Raw genomic sequence first — 14,543 nt, 5'->3', positions numbered from 1 at the left:
ATACAATTTTTAAAAATATATTCACGTGACCAACAGCGTTAATAAATGTTAATATACGTTACCTAAAAGAAATATATTTACAAAAAAATCTTAAAATATGGTACCGTATATATTGTATTATTGCAGAAATTAAATACAAAATTTAGCGTTAAAAACGAACGAATGAACATTAACACAACAGATAATATTTTAAGGTTGACAGTTGACATTAGACACAGACATTATTTCTGTGCAGTAATTTTTGGCTTTCTATCATGCTTACATGCTATTAAGTTGAGAAAAGAGATGGAAAAGTTTTAATATAAAAATATATCAATCTCGGAAGACTCGCCTTTTTATTATTTGAAATTTTCACAATGTCTAATTTAAATATGAAACTTTTATGTAATGTACTTAGTAAAATGAGGTTTGTATTTTATAACCACACTTACAAACAAATATGTATAGAAATAATAAAACAAATACTACTATAAATGAAAAATATTTTAATATAATGTTTTTCTTTACTAGTGCACCCTATTATTGTGTGTCATAATATACTTAGAGTACCCGTCATAATGATTATTTAAATAATTTTCAGAATTGAGCATATGACAACAAGGACATGCTACTATAAACCAAAGTTTCGACCTCCACATTGGTATTTACCAAAAGAACGCGTAGTATGTATCATATAGAAAATATCATGTATAGTAGAGATCATATATGTTTCTGTGAAGTCAAGACATTAATTTGCTAAAATATTTTGAATATCATAATCGTTTATATACGTATTTTTTTAATTTCATTGAAAATATAATGATTTGTTTATAGATGAGTGAGGATATGCTAACACAAGAGAATAGAGATTTTATTGAGGAAGTGAAGCAAGATAAGTTAAGCTTGCAACAAAAATTAGAATCACCTATATTGAAACACAACCAACAAGAATTGGTTCAATGGGATCCCCAGACTCGTAGAGTTGGTTTGATAGCACGTAAAATAGGAAACTATCCATTATGGTCTAAAGATGGTAAAAAATTTCAAACAACTTTACTGCAGGTACTTGAAAATATTCTTGTGATATTATTTAATACTTGCAGAAGCGCGCAGATTAGCCTGCTTATTTGCACCCTTAGGGGTGAATTTTAATAAACCATTAAACACATGTGCAATGAAATATTTTTAAGATTGAATTTAAAAATTTATAGAAATTGATGTACATATAAAAAAAAATCATGCAAACTTTCAACCCCTATTTTATCCCTTTAGTGTTAAAATTTTTCAAAATCCCTTAGTGGATGTACAGATTGTAGAAAATGTTCTTGCATTTATCTTAATTAACTTATGGTTTCTGTAAATAATAATAAATAATAGAGCCTTTATTTCCAAACTAAGACATTTTGCACATTTATAACTAAAAAAACACTTATAATAAAATCATAATAGGTCTCTCAGTTCGGTGTCCCTTGTGGCATAGGCCTCCTCCAACTTTTTCCACTGATTTCTGTCTGCCGCCACTCTTATCCAGAGGGGACCTAGCGTCATTTTCAGGTCATCCTCCCATCTTCTCATTTGACGTCCTCGGCTCCTAGTGCCATCCCTTGGGTACCAAGTTGTTACCTGTTTACTCCATTTCTCCTTTTTACACCTGAGCATATGTCCAGTCCACCTCCACTTTAATTTATCAATTCGAGCCAGGATGTCTGTTATATTCGTTTTTTGCCTGATGTCTGTACTTCTCACTTTGTCCCTTACTTTTAATCCTAGCATACTCCTTTCCATGCTTTTCTGACATCTTGCAAGTTTTTCCCTGTGGCATTTTGTCAAAGCCCAGGTTTCGCAGCCATATGTAATGCAGGGTAAGATACAGGTATCAAAGGTCTTCTTCTTGATTTTAATGCCTATTTCCTTGCTTTTCGTGATCTCTTTTAAAGCCCAGAAGGCTTTCCAGCCTGTTGCAATTCTTTTATCAATTTCTTTTGACATTTGGTCTCTTGGTGATATGATTTGGCCAAGATATACATATTCCTCTTCATATTCGAGTTTCTGTCCATTTACGGTTATGTCTATCTGCACTGCATTTGTCATCATCTTGGTTTTGCCGGAGTTCATTTCTAGACCTAGTTCTCTACTTCTGTCAGCTAAGGTTTGTATCATTGATTCCAGTAATTTTGGATCTTCTTCCAATAGGACTAGGTCGTCCGCAAATCTAAGATGATTCAATTGTGATCCATTTATGCTTAAACCTAGATGCTCCCACTCTAACTTTCTAAACATTTGTTCCAGTACTGCTGTAAACAGCTTTGGTGAGAGTGGGTCACCCTGTCTGACACCTCTATTTATTGGAAAAGCATCTCCTGTAGATTCCAGTCTTATACTGCCTTTACTTTTGCTGTAAATATTTTTAATGATGTTGATGTAGGTGTTTGGAATACCCTGCTCTTTAAGGCTTTGCCATACAACCTCATGTCTGAGGCTATTGAAAGCCTTGGCATAGTCTATAAAGGCAATGTAAATAGTTTTTCTGTATTCATTATATTTTTGTAATAGCTGTTTTATAGTATGTATATGATCTATTGTACTGAAATCTTTCCTGAAACCTGCTTGTTCCACAGGTTGATTTTCATCGAGCTTAATAGAGATTCTGTCCAAGATGAGTTTGGCAAACACTTTATATATATTTGAAATGAGAGATATGGGTCTGTAGTTTCTAATATCATCCTTTGGACCTTTCTTGTGAAGAAGTATTATGTGGGATTCTGCCCATTGACTAGGGATGGTACCGGTATATAGAATCTCGTTAAATATTTTAGTTAGTATCGGGCTTAGTTCTATAATTGTTCCTCTCATAATTTCGTTCGTGATTCTATCTGGGCCAGGGGCTTTTTCCATTTTTTGGCTTTTTATAGCTTTTTCTACTTCCGATACTAATATTTCTGGTATATCTTCATTTTTATCATTCATATATTTCTGATTTTGTCCACTATCATATGTAATTGTGCTTGATTGATTTGAATATAATAGGCGATAATAGTTTGTTGCTATTTTTTGAACTCCGAGTAGTAGTTAGCAGTTCCTTGTCTCTTAACTTGGGTTTCCAAACTTTCCCCTTTTCCCGAAGTTCCTTGAGCGCTTTTTTTGTGCCTCCCGTTTTGTTGATGTGATTTTCTAGAATTTTATTTCATCTGATTTTTCTATCTTTCCTCATATTTTCACGAATCTTTTTGCTAAAGTGAGATATTTTTTTTTGGTTATTTTTCTTATCCTTTTACACTTCAAGGATAATTTGGTGAAAGTTTGGTTAGGTTTCGATTATGGAATCCGGAGAAAATTGAGAAAGTTTGTTTTTTTTGGTCAAAAATTAATTATACTGTAGTAGTTACAAGCAAAAACTTTTTAAATTGATGTCAGAAGTGAGATTCCTGATCGTTGCATTTCTTTTCAACCAATCTCAAAAAAGAGGATGTTCTCATTTTCAACCAACTTCAAAAAAGGGAGATTCCGAATTCACCCGAATACTTTTTATGTTTGTTCTTGTCAATATACCAAAATGTAACTTTGCACAAAAATAATAGCTAATTAAATGAAGTTTTACATAGAACAATCACAACCACTCGTTGACAACCACTACCACCACCATCACCACTCGTTCAAGAAGCATCATTTTAAGATCTACCCATCACTAAAAATCGTAAAATAAATTAATTTTTAACAAAAACAAAAACCGACTTCTAACAACGAACTAAAAAGTGAAAAATAATTATATAAAGATTTTATAATTTTGAAGTCGGTGTCAAACTAATGCTACAACACCTTTACTACAATATCTAATTACTAAGCCTATTTGTTTTACTTGGCACCGACTTGAAAATTATAAAATCTTTATATAATTATTTTTCACTTTTTAGTTCGTTGTTAGAAGTCGGTTTTTGTTTTTGTTAAAAATTAATTTATTCATTTACATCCATATCAGAATCAACAGCTTCCATCAGCTCTTCTATTGTGTTGTCTGTGTCCCTTTGTGTGTTCATTTTTTGCCTAAAGCTCATATTGTTTGCTTTTTGTCTAAGAGCTTTTGGATCTTTTTCGTTAAGGCAGCTGCGTACCATACGATGGTTTGTATTAAAGTTTAGGTTTTGTATTATTCCCGTATCACTAAATGGTTTCTGTAAAGTGAACATCAATTGGTCTATCAATAAAATTGAATAAAAAGCTTGTGTTCATGTGGGCTTGTAGTGTCCTCATCAATTTCAATTAAATGTTATGGTAATTAAAGGGCTAGGAAAGTCCATTTGAAGGTAATTTACTGCGTTAGAATCCTGCTCCCCTGTCCTTGGGTTGGTTGTTTGTTGTCATCGATTATGTTGATTGTAGTAAAAGAAATCTGTCGATAAAGGGCAGTTTATTGATATCCCCAATGAGTGGGTTTTAATATTGTTTTTTTTTCTCCCTTACAATTGCTGTGTACTTTAGGATAGCATTTTGAATGTATTGCATGGCATTGATTGCTGGAGGCAGCTCGAGTATTGTTACTTGGCCACAAATTTCTATCAATTCAAATTTCTTTCTATCTATCTGAGAGAAAATTGTGTTAAGATACTCCAGAATATATACCCTAGGTGGGTATAGATTCTGGTTCATGCAAAATTAAGTAAAGCTAAAAAAATTGCATAGAATTTGCTCTACATTTTGCACGAAAAACATTTTTTTTATATAAAATACAATACAATTTCTTTTTTTCAGGTAGTAGACAATCATGTCATTAAATATATACCCCCAGAAGAATTTAAACCAATGAAAATATCTAAAGCTAGCTGGAAGGAAAAACGCAGACTAGGCTGCCTTTTAGTAGGTTCCGAAACAGTTGACCCCAGCACAGTAACTAAAGAGTATTGCGGACTCTTCAACAGTGTGGGAATGTTGCCAAAAAGACATTTATGCAGATTCATGGTCTCACCTCATTCACAACTTGCTACTGGGACACCCTTGCATGCTACTCACTTTAGAGTTGGTGACTTTTTAGATGTCAGAGCCAAAACGTGAGTATTCTTATTCGCATCATGCCCCAGGCACTGCTCATAAAAGGGCGTCAAATAATCCGCAAAACTATTAAACATACATATGAAATTGTACTGTAAGAGTATTCTGCCCCGGGAGCTAGTTAAGCTCGTTACAGCACTGTTGATGATGAAATAACTTTCATTCGTAAGTTTACAATATACATGTAAAATAAAAATTGAGGAAATATATATCACCTTTTAATTTTCAATATTTTTTTGTCACAAAATGCCTTATTGTCACTTATTTATAAGAGATAGATATATAATATGTCCCAGACTTTTTTCAACTCTAATAAAATTAAATATTTATGTCATACAACATACTGAAACATAATTAACTATGTGTGCAGCGCATGTGCTTAAAGGAATTTTAAAGCAATTCAATAGCATTCCTTATTATTGTTATTTCGTTATTTAAGCCTAACTACGACTTACACCGTAATGTAATATAGCTTATAGCACTTCTAAGGAATGCACCTTTCATACAAAATAAAAAGAAAGTAAATCGGACCAGTAGATCCTGAGATCTTAGCATTTAGACAAAAACTCTTCTGCTTTATTATATTAGTATAGATACAGATTTTACTAAATTAACTTTTCTATATTGAGATTGTTTGTTGATAGTTAATATTGTTTTTAGAATGGACCGTGGATTCCAAGGAGTAATGAAAAGATGGGGTTTCAAGGGTATGCCTGCGTCGCATGGTGTCACCAAAACTCATAGGCGTCCAGGAAATATAGGTGCTGGAGGAAATAAAGCTAGAGTGTGGCCTGGTACCAAAATGCCTGGTTTTATGGGAAACAGGTTGGTATTTGCAATACAAATTTACTAGCAGTAAGTACTTGTAAATTTTTGAAATTGCTTTTGATAAAAGTACAATGTATGCTACTTACAAGTATCAAAAACAAGTTCTATAAAAATAATTTCTAACTGATCCTCAAAATTAGTCAAAGCTTTACTAGTTTTACAAATAATTGAATTTATGAATATATATTTTTTTTTGTTAGATGATCTGCGATCAGTCGATAACTATGAGCATTTATGAATATAGCAATAATTTATTACATGTTTTTTAGATGGCGAACACTACGAGGTGTACAAATTCTTAGAATAAATACAAAGTATAATGTACTTTGGACATTAGGAGTAGGTATTCCTGGTGAGACTGGAGCTATGTGTTATTTGTTTGATACAGTTTTACCATTAAAGAAATTAAAAACGCCTCCTCCATTCCCTACACAACCACTTATGGATGATTTACCTTTGGAATATTATGATGAATCAATACATCCATTTGAAGACTCTACAATTACTTTCGAGGAATCTTAGAGAAATTTAGAGTAATACTACTGACATATTTTTATTTTGCTTTTTGATACGTCTAAAAAAGGCATTTTATTTATTAAATATAACTTTACTGTATAATTTTTCATCATATTGTGTAAAAATAATAACTTAAGAATAATAACTGCTAGAATTCCCTAAAAAAAGATTCTTAAAATGCTATCTCTGTTCTAGTATTAGTTACTTCATATTATGTAAAAAAAAAATTGAAAATAAAAAATCCTATATCTTATAAAACAAAGTCGCTTTTCGTGTCTGTCTGTTGTTTCTAACTCTTCTTCTTCTAAGCCACCCAACGGATTTTGATGCGGTCTTCACCATTAAGTCGGGTGTTTTTCGTAGAAGGTTTATATATAGTTTATTATTTGTACATTCTTATGTAAATTAACATAAATACGATAAATGTGTATAAAGTCCTACCCGTTAGACACTTTCGCGCATGCGCTGCTCTAATGGTAAGTAGTACATGAAAAAAATGTACTGGAGTATTGTTCCTCTTAATAAGATCTACAAAAAAGTCCGCGAGAGCATATTCGTATCTTTTAAGAATAACGTGTAGTGATCATTTTTCTGTCTAAAAATAATAATTTCAATATATTTTTTATTGTGAGGGATATTTTTCCATAACGGTATCAATCCTTATCCTTTAAAATACTTTATTAATTTTTTACGTTAAACGAAGATAAAATTTGCTTTTTACAATATTTCGAAATTGCGAATAGTTTTACAGAAAAACGCATTTAATTGTTGACTCATCCCGCCGTTGACACATCAGCTGTATGTTACTCAAGTTTTACTTATCCCTTACTCTCAGTATATAATTAAGTACATTAGTTACGTTGGCCATTTAATGTAGACCAAGACTGTCTTTTACTGTTTTTCATTTTAATAAGTACTTTAGAAGTTGTTACAATATCAAAAAAAATCCTTGCTGCGAAGCGGCTCGGCACTCGCCATGCGTCCGCCGCGCCCGCCTGCCTTACACGCATCGGTGGTTCAGTGGTAGAATGCTCGCCTGCCACGCGGGCGGCCCGGGTTCGATCCCCGGCCCATGTATTCTATTTAATTTTCCTCACAGGCAGCCACGTCGTGGTTGCTTTTCATCAGGGACAGAATACCCCCTTCAGCTTTAACCACAAGCTCGAAAAAAAAACCCGCCTGCCTTTATAGCAACGAAAATTTAGTTAGATGCGTTTGCACGTATTGGATAATTGGAGTTTAATGTATTATTTAAGCGCGATATATTTTGTTTCTTATTTTTTGTAGTAGTTATTGGTAGGTAGGTTTTTGTTTATAATTTCTTACGTTTAAAAATAGTCATTTAACTATCTAAAAATAGTCATTTAAATATATTTTAATAAGTACTTGAAAAGATTAGTAGCACAGATTTAAAATTACGGTACCTACTAAAAAATCCTTGCTGTGTAAAACAATTGGAAAATCCTTATTGAAACTACAAAAATGCGGGTTGCATTAGGGTTTCATTAATTTTCACATTATCTTAAGTGCTTTGCAAACATACATTACATGAATAATCCAGTAGTTTAAGCGGGCAAAGCCGCAAGAGGGTCGCTAGTTAAACAATAAATTTGTTTTATACAATGTCATTTATTATTACAGCATCTACTTAAATAACTTAACCTTATACTTGATTTAATACAAAAAATGATATTCTAATTAATTGTAATTAGTATGATACTAAAAGTAATTAAGCAATGTCAATACATTTTTCAGTATTACAGATCGGGTTTCATAATTGCTATTCATATGTAAAATTTTCACTCATACTTGAAAATTTCATTTCCATTTTTAAATATATGACTCAACTATGTGAGATCAAGCTAATTTTACTTGCACACATAATTATAATAACTCCAACAATTAATAGAGTATTCTTAAACTATATTACTTTACTGCTGATTGGGTGGTTGGAACCCATAACCTGGATATGGTTGTGGGCCTCCTGGTGGTGGGGCACCTGGAGCAGGAGCTCTAGCATATGGATAGGGTGACGGGGGATACTGAGCAGGAGGATAGCCTTGTTGATATGCATGTGGAGGGTAAGCTCCTCCTGCCGGGGCATAGCTTTGAGGATTCTGTGGATATGAAGACTGAGGAGGTGGAGCAGTCGATACGGACGGAGCTGGACTCCCAGGCTGTGATGATGGATTAGAATAGGGGGGCTGAGTGGCTGGTGGATAGGGCGATGGCTGACCTGGAGGAGGGTATTGTTGTCCAGGGGGGCCACTCTGAGGAGGTGCACCCGATGCCACTGTTGAAGGTGGGACATTATTTCCGTGAGAACTAGAGTTATAAGTTGGAGACTGGGCTGAAGGAGAACCATAACCTGTGCTTGTAGGATTTTGCGAGGAGTAGCCACTGGGAGGTGGTTGAGGGGACCTATTAGGTTGTGACACTGCTGTTGCACTGTATGTTGGTGTTGTATTTGGAAATGGTTGTGACTGATAAGGTTGTGGTTGTGATGTGGTAGAGTTGTATGAGCTAACACCAACATTAGGATAATTAGGACCAGACTGTGGAGGTGGATAACCAGAATTCCCCGTGTATGCTGGTTGACTTGACCCTCTTACTGGATAGGGTGACCCTGCTGCAGCTGGACTGCCTGGTGGAGGTGCATATGGCTGTTGACTAGATGATGGTGGATATCCTGGCCCTGGATGAGTGGAAGGAGGGTAATTACTAGGAGCAGTAGTAATAGGTGGTCCATATGTAGAGTTAGGAGGGTAGCCCTGAGGTTGTTGAGGTGGATTAGGTGGTCCATAACCTTGTCCTGGTGGTCCATATCCACCCTGAGGAGGATAGCCAGGAGCACCTTGGTATTGTCCTTGATATTGGTTTTGTGGATAAGGCCTTTGTCCATATGACTGTGTTGGTCTTGTAGGTGTAGAAGAAACACCTGATGGTGGTCTGTAGGGCTGTTGTGAACCTGGCACCTCTGCTCCGCTAGTGGGTGGATTCAAAGGGCCTTGTTGTACATTTCCAGCAGCTAATTGGTGAGGTGGCTAAAAATAATTAAATATAATTTGAACTACACACACTAGTACAATTATTGGAACATAACAAAGGAATAATTTTAGGTATCTGTACAAGTTGTTTTTTATATATTAGTACCCTCTCTAGAAATTAAAGAGGGCATATATCATTGCACAACAATATGTAACTGGAATCTTAGAACCACATGTTATGTCATTTGACCCATTCATAAGCCAAACTTTTATTTTTATGCATGACAATGTACAACCCCACACTACACTTATTGTGAATAGCTAGCTCCATGGGGTTAGTTTTACTTAAGTGGCCAGCGTAATCACTGAGCATGCACCCCATAGAACATGCTTGGAATATTCTGGGAAGAAGAGTTGGCAGCTAAATCCAGTTCGCAGGAATGTTAAAGAACTGAAATAGGCATTTGTAGAAACTCTTCCAATTTGCATAATGAAATTATTGACAGATTTATTCAGAGCATAGTAAATGGCATTCAAGCTCTATTAAGAGCCCGTGGCAGTAATAAATTTCAAAACAAAGTGTTTCAATTGAAACAAATTTTGTAAATTTCATGATAGTCTTATTTTCTAAATAATTTGTGTCTTGAAGCTAATTTTAGTTATTTTTGATTAATTTATTCTAAGTTATTCTTAGACATTTTAATTATTTTGTGACAGCAAGAAATTATATAAAATAAATTCACTCAAAAAATTAACCTTTTTCCTGTTTCCTTACTTATGGCGGTATGGGTATTTCAAAACGCTTAAATGTATTAATTTATAATACTGCTTATTAAGACATATGTAGTTTATAAAAAAATATAAGTTTGTTCAATTCCTAGCATAAACGTAGCAAATACGAAAGAAAGTTATATTTTATTGAGTATAATCTACATCATATGGATAAAATATATTTTGCAAGCATATGTTAATCAGTTTTATCATATTTTATTTATCAAATTTTCTTGTAATCAAATAAATTTATATTTACCGGCAAGAGTATGTTAAGATTCTGATTAGTGTCGGCCACCGTTGCTAAATATACTAAATTCCTGTGTAACACTTGCTGGTATTGGTGACATTCCATGAGCTGACCTTTTGCTTGATATTCTTGAATAGTCTGTATAAGATGAGCATTCTCGTCTAGCATTTTCTGAATTTGGGCTGGTGTCAATTGAGGTCGATTGCCTCTAGGTGCAAAAGCGACCGACATATTTCGATTTTCTTATAGGCCTTATAAAAAAAACTACAATAAAATGGGCACAATATTATATTACATATTCTAATAGACGAACAGATTACTTAATTTACTAAACTCACTATATTATAACTTGTAATTGTAAATACAAAAGATAGCGTCAGCGCTACAAGAGCGGGGGAAAGTGAATTCTAAATGTTGCCAGTTACTACATTTCAATTTTAAATTTGCAAAGATTAAAACATACATACGGTAATATATTGTAATTAAGAATTCAAAATAGTAATTCAGTTCGTCACAGTTTTTGAATTTACTCTGCTTTAGTAAAAAAATATAATATATACTAAGAAATATTTTTATTTGTACACTTACAATATTTAATAATTTCAACTCTCAATCAATTATTAATAATTTTAATCGATTATATTGTTGTTGTTGTACTCGATTTGTTTATGTTGATCCTTATCAGAACTTTGTACCCACGAAAGCTGTTAAAAAGATTCTTTTAAGAATAAATAATAACTTAATTATTTAACATGGCCTTAAAGGGAATAAAAGTTATAGAAATGTTAGGACTAGCACCTGGTCCTTTCTGTGGAACAATATTAGCAGATTTTGGAGCAACTGTGACGGTTGTTCAAAAGGTATTTTTTTCACTATTTTTGTTTAAAAATAAAGTCATCATTCAATCATTACCAAAGCAAATATAATAATATATCATTACATACTGATGCTCTGAACACTTACTCAATTTTTCAGCTAATAAGCATTTAAGAAAAAAAGTACTACTTTTACATCACAATTTACTATATTTAAAATATTACACTAGAATGTATTTAATATTGATAATTAATATAACTTTAAATTACCATGTAACAAAAGATAACAAATGTACAAAGTAATAGCTACTCAGAATGAATGGATATTCATTAACATACAAAATTTTACTTTAGAAATCAATAGAATTATTGTATTATTAAAATAATTATTAAAAAAATACATTATTACAAAAATATATCTAATGGTAAAAATAATATTTACTATATCAAAAAGTTTCATGTGGTTTTTCTTACTATTTTCTTTTTTACAGTTGGGTCCATCAGCTTTAAATACAATGTGTAATGGAAAAAGAAATATTTCTGTAAATTTAAAATGCAAAAATGGTATTGAAATATTCAAAAAACTTTGTGCTACATCAGATGTTTTAATTGACACTTATAGACCGGGAGTGTTAGAAAAAATTGGACTTGGACCAGAAGTTCTTTTAAAGGAAAACAAAAGACTGATTTATGCAAGATTGACAGGGTATGGCCAACATGGATTGTACAGAGATAAAGCTGGACATGATATAAATTACATAGCAATGTCTGGCTTACTTGCTATGTTCTCTAAAAATAATGAACCTCCACAACCTCCAATTAATTTTGCAGCTGATTTTTCTGGTGGAAGTGTCCTTTGTGCATTAGGAATTTTGTTAGCATTGTTAGAGAGAAGTAAAACTGGAAAAGGGCAAATAATTGATGCAAGTATGACTGAAGGATCAGCATATGTTGCATCATGGCTGTTTAAGTCGAGGACTTTGCCAATTTGGAGTGGCGAACCCGGTACTAATATATTAGATGGTGGTGCACCATTTTATGCAACATATAAAACTAAGGATAATAAATTTATGGCAGTTGGAGCTTTAGAACCAAAATTTTATCATAATTTATTGAAAGGGTTAGATCTCTCGGAAGATGTTTACACTCAAGTTGAAATGCAGCTGTGTAAGGAAAAATTCACACAAGTATTTTTAACAAAAACCCAAAGTGAATGGTGCTCTATATTCAAAGATTTAGATGCATGTGTGACCCCAGTTTTAGACATTAAAATGGCATACACACATGAATGTAATTCATCAAGAAAGTCTTTTTATATAGATAATGACAATTTAATTGTACCAGAACCAGCACCAAAATTATCAGCTACACCCAGTTCATCAAGTGGCAAAAAAAAATTAGCTGAAGGAGGACAACACACAATTGATATTTTACTAGAATTAGGATATTCTGTTGAGAAAATAAAAGAATTTGTTAAAAATAACTATGTTTATACTAACAGTAAATCAAAGCTGTAAAAAATTGCAATTTTGATGTAAAGCTGACTGAATATCAAGCAATTTTATTAATAAATCATGTGATAATGAATTGTTTTTGTATAGGGGATGGTTTTGTATTAAATTAATTAAATTATTAATTTGGTAAAGGTCAAAATGTACATGATTTTCTTTAAAATAATATTTATTAAATAATAAAAAATTGTTTCCTTTAATGTAGTTTAACCTTTTTTGGGATATGTGTATAATTAACTTAATGAAAGCTTCAAAATCCATACCAAATACTGACTTAAGAATAAGCTGACATTGAGATGTGAATTCCGGAGTATGACTAAACTCTTTGATTTCATTTTCTACAGAATTCAAATTATTTTTCAGGGAATTCCACACAAATTCAATGTTGCATGCATTTATGAAATTATGATTAATAGAAATTGTATCAAGTAAATTAAAAACTTGGTGATGCCATCCAGACGGAACAAATATTCCATCACCCTTTTCTTGAATTATTTCAAAATATTTAACATTTTCATAATTTTTAGGTTCAAATAATAAGGGTAAATTTCCTAGTGCATCTTTTATCTTTTCTTCTTCTCCTGGAGGGAGCAATATCCATTTCTTTCGTCCAACCACATTAACTGACCAACTGTAAGATGTATAAACATCAACATGAAAAGGGGTCCTGTAATTAAATTTTAGAATTTATTAATTACTATATAAATGTTGCTAAAAAGTAATATCTTTTAAAACATTATTATGTTCAGGTTTATAAATTTATTACGATATACCATGTATTTTTAGGTCCTATGTAAACAAACATGAAATCGTCATCCTTACGATCTGACGCATACTCATTTAACCAATCTGATGCAAAAAATTTGGGAACCTCATAAAAATTGTCATTTGGTAAAAGCTTTTTTAGGTGCCAATCCTTTAAATATAAAAGTTTTTCTTTCTTTTCGCTTCTCAAATAGGTCATATAATCTTTTACCTTCATATCATTTTTGCATTGTGCATTAAAATATATTTTATCGCAATCTGCAATAGGTGCATCTATGTCCCCATATTTGTCTATAAGACAATCATAATTAATCATATCATTCTTAACCCACTGATCATTGCATTGCCAACTAGAAGATATATTTTTAATAACACAAGGTAAATTTTTTAACATATAGTTTTTGTAAAAATAATCGTACTGTAATTCTCCATTATTAAGAGTACTAATTTCATTTAAAGAGTAATCGTGTATTAGTAGTTCTTTATTTTCAACATAGACATCTATACTAAAGTTTTCAATCATTTGTTGTTTTAGATTTTTAATTTTAACGAAGACTGAAAATGAAAAGATTTTATTATATAAACATATTACATATGTTTATGTTGTTGGTCTTTAGTGCCAGTTCAGCACTTATCACTTCGCCAATGTCACGTTTACAGAACACATTTACTCATTCATTTATTTCATTTATTTGGTCACGTTGAATGGAATTATGGAAAACACACAAAGGAGAATGACATATGTTTATAAATAAACAGCACACAGATGACATGCCGCATGACACACGCTGTCAAGCCACAGAACACATATATCCAAAGGGCAAGGCATTGCTATTTGCTTGTCTCCTCCCCCCTGTCACTCCGTTATCATTGTTACTTTATCGGTGGTTTTACTCTGTTTAAATTGGCGAAGTGATATGTGCTCATGCTAAACTGGCACGCTCGGAACGCTATTATCAAAGAACCATGAATCATGATACCATACCTAACGAGGAGACCAGACGTCCCGTTTTGATCTTACACCTAAGCATGTCATATTTCGTCGGTACGCTATTTTGCAAAAAAACGAAATATTAAA

The 14,543-nt window shown here is 32.5% G+C and overlaps 4 protein-coding genes across 4 annotated transcripts; 2 read left to right on the top strand and 2 right to left on the bottom strand.

The window, feature by feature from the left end:
• Positions 1 to 207: 207 nt before the first annotated feature.
• mRpL3 (mitochondrial ribosomal protein L3) lies at positions 208 to 6,628 on the top strand. The gene is made up of 6 exons (XM_085193333.1): positions 208 to 406; positions 581 to 662; positions 814 to 1,041; positions 4,726 to 5,021; positions 5,683 to 5,847; positions 6,120 to 6,628. The coding sequence occupies exons 1-6, from the start codon at positions 357 to 359 to the stop codon at positions 6,370 to 6,372; spliced, it is 1,074 nt and encodes a 357-aa protein (XP_085049459.1). The 5' UTR covers positions 208 to 356; the 3' UTR covers positions 6,373 to 6,628.
• A 1,347-nt stretch (positions 6,629 to 7,975) lies between these two features.
• Positions 7,976 to 10,797, bottom strand: LOC146541215 (uncharacterized). The gene is made up of 3 exons (XM_085193259.1): positions 10,713 to 10,797; positions 10,384 to 10,638; positions 7,976 to 9,410 (listed from the first exon to the last, which is right to left on the bottom strand). Exons 2-3 carry the CDS (start codon positions 10,603 to 10,605, stop codon positions 8,298 to 8,300), a joined length of 1,335 nt encoding a protein of 444 aa, XP_085049385.1. The 5' UTR covers positions 10,606 to 10,638; positions 10,713 to 10,797; the 3' UTR covers positions 7,976 to 8,297.
• Positions 10,798 to 11,092: 295 nt separating this feature from the next.
• On the top strand, positions 11,093 to 12,776 carry LOC146541214 (alpha-methylacyl-CoA racemase-like). The gene is made up of 2 exons (XM_085193320.1): positions 11,093 to 11,234; positions 11,681 to 12,776. Exons 1-2 carry the CDS (start codon positions 11,127 to 11,129, stop codon positions 12,704 to 12,706), a joined length of 1,134 nt encoding a protein of 377 aa, XP_085049446.1. The 5' UTR covers positions 11,093 to 11,126; the 3' UTR covers positions 12,707 to 12,776.
• Positions 12,659 to 14,326, bottom strand: JMJD4 (jumonji domain containing 4). Its single transcript, XM_085193308.1, has 2 exons — positions 13,474 to 14,326; positions 12,659 to 13,367 (listed from the first exon to the last, which is right to left on the bottom strand). Exons 1-2 carry the CDS (start codon positions 13,986 to 13,988, stop codon positions 12,695 to 12,697), a joined length of 1,188 nt encoding a protein of 395 aa, XP_085049434.1. The 5' UTR covers positions 13,989 to 14,326; the 3' UTR covers positions 12,659 to 12,694.
• Positions 14,327 to 14,543: the final 217 nt, after the last annotated feature.

Source organism: Heliconius melpomene, chromosome 1 (assembly GCF_056956725.1).
Source record: "Heliconius melpomene rosina isolate 202511_hmr_F chromosome 1, ASM5695672v1, whole genome shotgun sequence".
NCBI lineage: Eukaryota > Metazoa > Arthropoda > Insecta > Lepidoptera > Nymphalidae > Heliconius > Heliconius melpomene.
Note: the sequence above shows the minus strand (reverse complement) of the source record. Positions and strands in the feature narration are given on the sequence as shown.